Below are 9,968 nucleotides of genomic sequence, written 5' to 3' on the forward strand. Positions count from 1 at the left end.
GGTTACAATCGAATAGATATATGGGTTTCTTAAAGTTTGAGGAATCATCAACTAATGAATCTTCGAAAAGCGAACGAGAACAACACTTTTCTTGTAAAGATGGTGATGGGTGGGGAGTGTGTAATCTACAATAATAAATGGCCCACAGGGTAGACCGTATTTAAAGCGTGGTAGTGCCTTTCATACGAGAAATAAAACTGGACCCCATCTATAACATCCCATTTGGTGAGATTGTCCTTCGATGAGTTTCTTTGAAATAGCTAAACCGTTATCTCAGTTAAGAACTATAAATAGATCCAAGAATGCGTCCAAGAAAGGCGCCCTGCTATAGCCAGTAATAGAGGAAGAAGCCATCCATGCTTCACCATGACAAGCTCACCGCCCCATACGCCTCTAGCAACCCACCAAAAACTGTGGGACTTTGGTTGGAGTGAAATTGGGCCTTATCCAGCTTACAGTCCCGACCTTGTTCCTTCTGACTACCGCCTTTTTTGATACTTACAAAGCTTCATGGAAAGAATTCTAAGTTTTTTCAAAACGAAAAAAACATCGACCAGTCAATCGCAAATACTTCTAGAAAATTGAACCGAAAAGCTGCCACAGAAGTGGGCACGAACCATCGCTAATAACGGGCATTATATCAGTGATCAATGTTGTCTAATCAAAACATTGTTTCCTTTTAGAGTTAGGTTCCGTTGAGCATTTACGGGATGGTCCAACACGATGTGCCAAAGACAAGCTAATAATGAATTAATGACAAAAAAGCATCAAACGCACTTGTAACGAACTTACAAGCTAAGGCTCACATTTATAGTACAAGAAAAAGAAACTGTTTGTATTATATTTTTTTTTAGCAATATTGTGATTTGGACCGACATGGCAGGATGCTCTTTCGTTATCGTTACCATGGGAACGCGCTCAAAGAGATGCGCATTAGCTACTTGGGCTACGCCATTTCCTCTCTGTTGGTAGTAGCTGGAGTGGATGGTAACAGATTATGGCCTATTTTGGCTACTATTTGGTTTTGACGATAAACGGGCATTGCTGCAATAGGATAGCGGACACAGACAATTTTACAGGCAGATAGGACAGTTACAGCTCAGTTAGCAGCACAGACGGCTATTGGCCAGTACTAAACACCACTTCGACGAGGAACCACTCATAGACGTTCACAAATGCGTATCACTGCGGAAGAGAAAAGCCTATCGCCCCGAATCGATTGCCGTCTGTCACGACCGCAACACCAGTGGCCGCTACAACGAAGACGACGAGTACAGTCAACGTTCGGGAAAGCGTCACCACGAACGCGAGGTATTGCACGAACGCTGTTGCCGCCGTTGATATCGCGCTCGTGGCTATTGGTACTGTTATTGCAGTTTTTATAGACGTACACATATACATAATCACCCACTCATTCACCAATTCTGCTAGCGATACAATCAGTGATGTTGCCTCTCGGCCAGCAAAGTCATTATTTAGTACAGCAGATGCGTTGTTATTAACGATGGGGTAATTCAACAGCTGCTAAGGCTCTCAGAGGCGGCAATTGACCAATACGGACTGGCAGGAGCCATCGCAGTGATATGAGATGGTACAAAAACGCTGCGATCGTACTTCTTTTCCTGATACCGATGCCATCTAGACAGCGACGATATGTTTGTCACCCAATGACGATAACACCATACCCGCCACTGTCAAAACTATATGACCGCCGCTTTGAAAAAGCGTATGCACTACAATAGCCGAGAACATCCTATTTTTTTTCCTGTTTAGTAATATAGCGCCTGATTTTTAGAGTAATCGTATGAGAAAATGAAAACAAGCGACAAAACAGTTTATTAATAAAACAATGAAGAGGCGTTGTTAAGTTAGGTTGCCAAAAAAATAACGACAAACAGGGAGCTCGCTTGCCCAGCCCTCAGATTTTGCGTGAGTTATTTGCCTTAAAAAAGGAAAAAAAAACACGTCTATTTGTTTAATATTATCGTAGCGGCGATTCGTAATACACCTCTGAGAAAAATGTTTACTATTGTCGCTGTTTCTAAATTTAGAATGGCTGCTCATTGGCAACCCTTAGCCATGTTATTATCCTGTCGAAGCTCGCTGTAATTGGCCTTAACAGGGGAGGTAGATATACCTTTATATTACTCAATAGAACTCGTCGTATAATATCATTCGCTCAGACAAAGTTAATCACCATAAACAGCTGCGATTTTATCTATCCGTACGTTCGATTGTAAGAGCGTCTAACTATCAAAGCGCCAATGATATACTTGGAAAATCATACTGAGTACAACACGAGATAGATCCTATCAGCAACGTCGATCGTATGTGGGATGGTTAGGGCCATGGGGCATAGTTGAAGATCGTGGATTTACAGGTATGATCTTAGCTTGATTGAATTTATGTAACGAATTGCTCATAGATCGTATATTGTAATTACAGGAAATGGACTTAACGAAAATAGAGCCCAGCATGTGCCGAGTGGATTTGATAGTGTTACGATGATTCTGAATAATATTAACCTTCACAAACCAAAAATGGCCAGAAAGAAGAATAAATCGAAAACGTTGTGCTTATTGCTGGCAGTAGTAAATAGCAGTCGGCAGACAACACGAATGACTGAATAAACACGAACGCTATTGGCTCGTTTTTATTTCATTATATAAAGATAGAATAAAAGGTAGAATACTTTTTCACCCGACGATTCGAAATTTATTATGGCAAGTTGGTAGGCACTGTCGTCAGATTGAGATTAAATTTTCGACGGCCCTAAAATGTGTTCTAGTTGACATTCGCTGAACTAGCCTAATCAGGGATCGAAATGCGCCAACTTTTTCCCGCAAATTTTGGATACTTCCTTCGCTAGGGTCAATAGCTCTAATTTCTCGGGAGCAAATTTGTTTGACTCGGCGTTATTTTAGGCCTAGCCTAATATCGAGGTTAGTGTCTCTGTCTAAGTTCAGGTCAGTTCCAGGCTGACGTGTCAGCTAGCAGAGGTTGAGTTGGTCGGGCTTACATAAATCGCTCCATTGTTGACTTATCTCAAATTGCATTATAGACAACTTTTTAATCTTTGGGCAAAAGTTCTCCAATCTACTTCGGAAATGTAGATATGCTCGCGAAACTGTGTTCAGACCCTAAATTCGACTATGAGAATATCCGCATATTTTGCACCATTGTAACAACGACTGCAAATTCAATCCATATATATATGTATATATATATGTGTGTGTGTGTGTGTGTGTCGAGGTCATCAACGAAGCTAATTGTCTGATGGCAAAACAGGAAGCAGCAGATAGGGTTGCTGTCCGTTCGTAAAGATATCCAGTTAATATATACCTATTTAATCATAGTTTCTTGTAAAAAAAAGTATAGTCTTGTCAAACATTAAATAATATAATAAGGTAATGATATAATATACAGAATAAAATGCCCTTGGTTGGCAATAATTTGTGGGGCCAGGTTGGTAAATACGAACACCAATCAGGACCAACATTAAAAGCACGGATGTTGAGCTTGGCGTTTCGAAGAACGATGATTAATATTGGTACTGGTGAATAATAGTAGCACAGTATCGTAATAATGTAGGTGAAAACCAACATTCTGTTTCTAGGAGGTTGTCGAAATCATATCACTGACATCAATGCCTTGTCGTCAATCCACCGAATGGCTGTTCATAAGAAATCAACTCGGCTTCCTATCGGGATAACCTCAATAAGCTGCGCAAGTTCCAGTGACAGGCAGAAGCAACAACTAGTCTGATTCCCACACGGTTTATTCATAGCTATAAGTAACGGCCACTTGCAGGGATAGTGTCTATAGGACTGCAGACTTTGCATTATTACTTGCATTAGTTTAATCGATTAGAGTCATCAAGATAGCGGTCAAAAACGGAGATTGCGGATTTCCATTTCGGCTTCGAAAATTCTTAAATGGCTTGCTAACTAAATAAACAACCTAATCGTAAAGTAATGTTGCGTATTTCGTTGACCCTTCTAGAACCTCATGCGGACATTCTGTGGTCAGCAGTGTTATACTCAGCTATCTAGTGTAAAGTTCGTTAGCCAAGTTGCACCCAGAAGCGTATATTTGACCCTGCAGCAAGAAGTCTTTAAACTTGCTTTTTTATACCTACTGTTTAGGGACAAGTAAGCACATATTCGATTGAGATGCTTCACAAGCACGCTTAAGGAGATTGCCTAGAACAGGCGTCTTATTCTATATAAGAATCAATGGGGAAATATGTTCGAGAAGTGCTATTTAGAAATTTCCTGGCAAAAATCTTCGCCTATGAAAAAATTACCAGGCATATTGTCTTCACCATGATGCTTTCTCGTCGATCTATGCCCACGTGTGCGGATCTACAAAAATCGTTAGAGCGTAATGGTTGGTACGTATATGTATACAAACTCTTACTCTTTAAATGTACATATTTATATTTGACCTGAGATAAACGGTAACGAATGTAGATGTCAAATGATTTACGTAGATAAAAAGTGACCGTGACAAAATTCGTATGTGCATTACCCTGGCTGCCAGATGAGTACTTTATTTAATACGTTTAGTATGTTTGCCTGTGGTATAGAGGTTTGTTCTCCACCTTCAAAAGAACTTATTTTAAATGCTCCATAGACTAACTGGCTGCAGTAAGAAAAATACTCTCAACTACACCGCTTGCTTCTCTTTTACAGACTAGCACGATGAAACGACGTTTTGCATTATGAATATCTTTTAGCCAAAAATTTTTTAGGTAAAAGAGTTGGATTTATGCCCATTCTAAAATCTAAATATAAATCCGAATAAACCTAAGAAGTACACATACATGTGCAAAAATAATAGAAACAAGCGTCGATACATCTATCTCAGTATGAAAATATATCATTTAGATATAATAGGCGCCCTATCATCTCATTCGTAGCTAACTGCCGGATCTAAGTGCCGCTTTGCCGTTTACGTTAAGCGAGAGTTTCAAAAGTGAATCTTTCCTATAAAATAAAAGAAAGTTGTTGGAAGCCTAAAAACGTAAATAGAGCTAGCTTTCCAGTGTACGTTGAATATTTATACGTGTCCTGAATAATAGCCCCTCTACTTTTTTTACTACTACTACTGCTTCTTGTAAGATCGACTCAAGTTTTCAAACAACGCGAAACGTTGAACGAAACGCTATATACCAAGGCTAATTCGAAAGCGTTCTAACATCGTCACCATGGGAGGGCCACATTTTCGCCTACCCTGTTTTTTCTTTTAACTAAACGTTTTTTTTTTTACAACATGCGGATCATTGACTGTGTTACGTGCCACATGGTCCAGCAATAAGTACTAGACAATATGCCATCCCTTTTCGTAAGCGGATTCGGTGTGCAGTTAACAATTTCTATGAATCCGGGCATCAGGAAAGATTTTCAAAATAGGAACGTAAAATTAGCAAAAACGACAAAACCTCAATTTCATCAGGTTATTCGCCCGGCCATTTTTTCTAGTTAGATGAACTATTAGATTTCGCTTGATTTGAACGTCTTTTCTTTAGTTTATATGTTATTAGATATCATAGCTGAAAACACCTTTTTCAGGAAACAATATTTTGTTGTTTTATAAAACTAACAGGTAATTACGATTGTTATCTTCTAACGCTACCTAATCTCGTGTTTGATAAATAAATTTATGGTGTATTACTCCAGTAAGTACCTGTTTGTGGGAGTTGATAATGGGAGGCTTTTCTTGACTGAACTACTACTTAACGGGTCACACGTTTTCAATTCTTATACGTATTCCCATAAACATGTCACGAATACCATGGAAGCAAGAGAAAAGCCGCAAGAAGTACGCTGGCGTAAAGGTTATTTTGTGTATTTCGTCTCTAGATGAAATAACTTTCAAGAGAAGCAGAAGAAATATAACTGTAAGCATGTACGAATTAAAAATGATTCCGTTACCTTCTCGACTAGAACAGTGGTGATCGTAATGGTCCTGGCTGTAGATTTCAGCTTCTACAACGACAACTAAAAGGATTAGACAGTTCTAGAGGTTGCTACAATCTGCTACTGCCTCTACAGAAAAGACTATTTTGTCAAATGATTACACTGCCCAAGATGTACAAAGTAGCGTCATCTACACACGCGCACCCGAATCGACACAAAGAGCATTTGACCATTTAACCGGTACCTGCACGGTATGAAGAGCGCCACACGCGATACAACGTCTTATCCAAAATTTTCTCGCTCAAACGTTACTTAGCCGAATAAGCTTCGAATACCTTCGATGTCAGGCTCCAGATTATATCCATTTGCTGCGGTACCAAGGCTATCTTGCAGACTAGAACTTACGTGCGGTCAGCTGTGTTTCTCCCCTGTCTTAATTGTTGAGCCAATTTTGGTAACCAAAATCGCTACGATACTCTAGAGAAAAACCGCAAAGCGTTCCTCGTAGCTAGCGCGGACCATAGATAACGAATCCCTCTGCCAAAAACACAAGCTGTTGATCTCGCCAAAATGGTAGTAAAACTACAGTAACCACACGACACATCCAATATTCTGAAACAATCGAACGATTTAGCGATCGCCGTGTATTAATGGTGGCTTTTGAGCCGGCTTTGATCAACGCAACACCGAACAGCCAATTTGGACTTCTACAAAGAACCTGGACGAACCGCACACTGTTGTCGCACTTGTGTATATATATATATATGTGTGTGTGTGTGTATACATCTCTTCATTTCAAGCCATTCATATATATGCATATATCACCTATAGGTGATCCGTGAAATTTAGTTTGACGCGGCTTGCCTGTCGGTCCCGTTGGTAACAGCAGCTTACTACTGGGCTACGGCAGCTGCTGGTGGCACCGTCGAAGCGTACGGCCGCCATTAAGTGCCTTACAACATGTTGCGCTCGACAGTCGGGAGATAACTATTAGTGGCGGTCGTTGAATTTAATTGTAATGATTTACTGTTGACGCGAAATTCTGTCACCCATTAATCGCAGCCTTACTTTTCTTTTCGTTTTTGATCATGGTAATTGTCGCAGTAGTAGGAATAATATTAATGCTTGTCCTCATGTTATGTGACGCTCTAACGGAGTGAGGTCATCCTTGACCAAACCTTAATTCGTCCGTGTTCGAGCGACGGCACCGTTGTAGTCACTGAAAACAACCCTTCCCTCCCAAAGGCCATTGCACGAGCAGAGAAAGAGAAAGAGAGAGAGAGAGTGAGCGAGTGAGTGCCAAACTGCAGTTTATTAAATTATACTAATTAGCAATAGGCGGCTCCGTTTTTTTTTTTTTACTTTCTCGCTTGCTCCCCATAGTGCCTTCTCCCCAAACATGACCGAGCTTACCTTTCATTGAAGTCCGTTCTGTTCAGGTGTTATGGTCACTCTCTAACAGCGCGTTTTCCTGTTGTCGGTCAGTACAGACAACAATCACGCCATCGTCGTTTAGTAAGTATTTTGCAAAAATTTCCAAAAAAAAAAGAACGATTTAGGCAGCAGATGACATAAACATCTTCGTTCGTTCTATCTTTAGACCGTTTCAGTCTGCGCACCTTTTCGTAACTCACAGGGTAAACTGGTGACGTTCTGTTGAGTTAGGTGATTCCTTTGACGGTTTCGTATTTGCATGTTTACGTTTTTGTTTCTGTCAGATTTTATCGAAATACTGCATTTTCGTCGTTGTCGACTACGTTGAAGACCTTGCTTCATTGAGACCCTTTCTGCTCCGCAGGGAAAGGTCTCGTAGGGTATTCCGCTTACGCGAAACGCTTGCGTATTCTCCTTTCTTTACATGACAACTTCATTTCTGTGACATATTCCACGGTTCAGTTGGCAAGAGTAACTTAGTTTTCCCTCTGTGTGTTTTTGTTAGAAACACACACACACACACACACACACACACACACACGCACACACACACACACACATACACGTGTTCATTCGTGCTGCACGCGCAATGTCCAGTGCCCCAACACACGTTCACACCCTTTCGTGATAAATCATTTAGGTAATAAAACTTCTAGCAAAATAGCTAACTCCGACTGTTGGTGTTTTTTTGTCTGTAATTTTTGTACAGATACGACCGAATTTGTGTTTGACGCGATGCAATGTTGAACTCTTGATGTGCAAAGATACGTTTTACCTATTGGCCTGACACAAACGTTTTATTGACGGTGAATAATAACGAGATAGTAGCAAGTTATTTCGCCTTCACTGGAGTTGGGCGCAGTATTGTGTGCGTGAGGATGTTGTACTATCGCAAAGCGGATGTTGGTTCATTGGCGGTAAATTCATCTACTACTAACGGGCAGTAGTAGTTTCTGTTCTGTTTGTCTCCAATTCTATAAATTTATGCCATTGTTCTAATCGCGGGCGTAATCCATCCGACACGCACGAGCAGTAAACTGGTTAGTAAGCCAGTGTGACACCAGTATGCTCTTGCTACGTAGCAGTTACTAAGTGCGCGGCCAGCGATCACCTGCTAGAATCATCTTCGGGCTCATTGCTGTTTTAAGGTGCTTTTCTTAAAGCGTTTGCCACTGCTGCTTTGGCAGCCTTTGCCGCCAGTACTGTTGTTGCTATTGTTGTTGTCCCCGCTGCAGTTGCGTTAACGAAACTTCTCGACCAGCAAAAGCTAAACAATTACTCGTGCTGTTCTGATTCACCGATTTGCTACTATATGCATCTAAGCTGGCGACGACGTTAGCGGCAGCCTGCATTCTGTTCGTATTCGTGAGTGTGTGACTCGTATTTGCCTTGCATCTGAAACGCCTGTTGTGCGCACTTCGCGGCGACGTCGTGGCCTAGAGTCTTCGTCATAATCTTGCAACAATCACTATGGCAACTCCGTCACTGGTGCCACTGCCACTACGTTAGCACTTTCGCCTAACCGACTTAATGGCTAGCTGATTAGCTGACTACAAGCGAGCCGCTGTGGCTTACGGGCGAACAATAGCACCAGCCTCAACGTTGCGCCTGAGAGGGACCGGGGCCCACCGATAACGCCACCACTCTGCTCTGGACTCCCGACGGCGCACAGCTTGAGCAGTCCGCTGCGTTCCGGCCCGGCCATATTCCTTGCTACAGCTACTGCCTGCTTCTCTGGCTGCTCACTCGCTCACTCACTCGCTCAGTCACTCACTCACTCGCTCGCTCGCTCGCTCGCTCGCTCGCTTGTAAGCTGCCTCTCGTAACTACTGACACCGCACTCAGTAACGGCTACGCCAGTAGCCGGACCGGCATCAAACAGGCATTTGTTTAGTTGGCAGCACCGCTGCGGTCTAGCCAAAAATACCACAGAAGAAAACCCGCCATAAGATATAGTTAACAATGGGCCAGAACTGTATTTATCGTTCGCAATCACCCAGCGTCGACTGGGTCACGACGACCGTCTGTCCATTGACTACGACAATGACACTTGCTGATCCGAAAATAAAGGAAGCCCACACAACACACAAACTAAAATTTGCTTTTGCAACGACGCAGTAGAGCTGCTCACATTAGAACCTGACTACTACAGGACAGAGGTAGAACTTTTTTTGTTATTGTGTCAAAGAAGATGGTATCGTATGTTGAGTATTTTTTAAATCTGGATAAAGCAGTTGTTCAGTTAGGCACAATCATGTGGTTCGTCTGTCCGTTCTGTTTTTTGTTTATGTTAATATTTACTGTATCGAATAATGGTTATTGCAGTCCTCTCGTTGGCAGTGCGCAGTTTATCCAAGCGACGCTATTCAAAATCTCATCGTAGGTGACAATTAAGTTCAGCAGCTTCGTGTTTCGCATTTATTCAGTATACCTGAAGTCATATTATACAGTGTCGTCCAGCGCTCATAATTAGCTGCAGTCCACCAGAAAAAGTTCGACAACTATCTAATGCAGTCTATTCGTTCTGCATTCGTCCATCTTTTGCCCTACATCCTAGTCGTCGAGTTGTCATAGAAGCCCAGCCAGCCAGCCAGCCAGCCAGCCAGCCAGCCA

At 41.9% G+C, this 9,968-nt stretch overlaps 1 protein-coding gene and 2 long non-coding RNA genes across 6 annotated transcripts in view; 2 read left to right on the forward strand and 1 right to left on the reverse strand.

Moving 5' to 3' along the window:
* The window catches only part of LOC111266435 (uncharacterized), an 11,847-nt gene extending 9,207 nt beyond the window's left edge, over positions 1 to 2,640 (forward strand). The window contains exon 2 of the long non-coding RNA XR_002684098.2: positions 2,446 to 2,640. This is a non-coding gene — a long non-coding RNA (uncharacterized LOC111266435). The remainder of the gene's footprint in view (positions 1 to 2,445) is intronic.
* LOC111266428 (5'-AMP-activated protein kinase subunit gamma-1) overlaps positions 1 to 7,423 on the reverse strand; it is a 63,813-nt gene extending 56,390 nt beyond the window's left edge. For all 4 annotated transcript variants that reach the window (XM_022843905.2, XM_022843900.2, XM_022843903.2 and 1 more), the window contains exon 1: positions 7,335 to 7,423. In XM_022843905.2, coding sequence (XP_022699640.1) covers positions 7,335 to 7,341 — 7 coding nt within the window. In that variant the 5' untranslated portion in view covers positions 7,342 to 7,423. The remainder of the gene's footprint in view (positions 1 to 7,334) is intronic.
* Positions 7,373 to 9,968, forward strand: part of LOC111266432 (uncharacterized) — an 8,459-nt gene continuing 5,863 nt past the window's right edge. Inside the window, exon 1 of the long non-coding RNA XR_002684092.2 lies at positions 7,373 to 7,436. This is a non-coding gene — a long non-coding RNA (uncharacterized LOC111266432). The remainder of the gene's footprint in view (positions 7,437 to 9,968) is intronic.

The sequence above is a fragment of the Varroa jacobsoni genome, unplaced genomic scaffold (genome assembly GCF_002532875.2).
Source record: "Varroa jacobsoni isolate VJ856 unplaced genomic scaffold, vjacob_1.0 scaffold_1081, whole genome shotgun sequence".
Taxonomy (NCBI): Eukaryota; Metazoa; Arthropoda; class Arachnida; order Mesostigmata; family Varroidae; genus Varroa; species Varroa jacobsoni.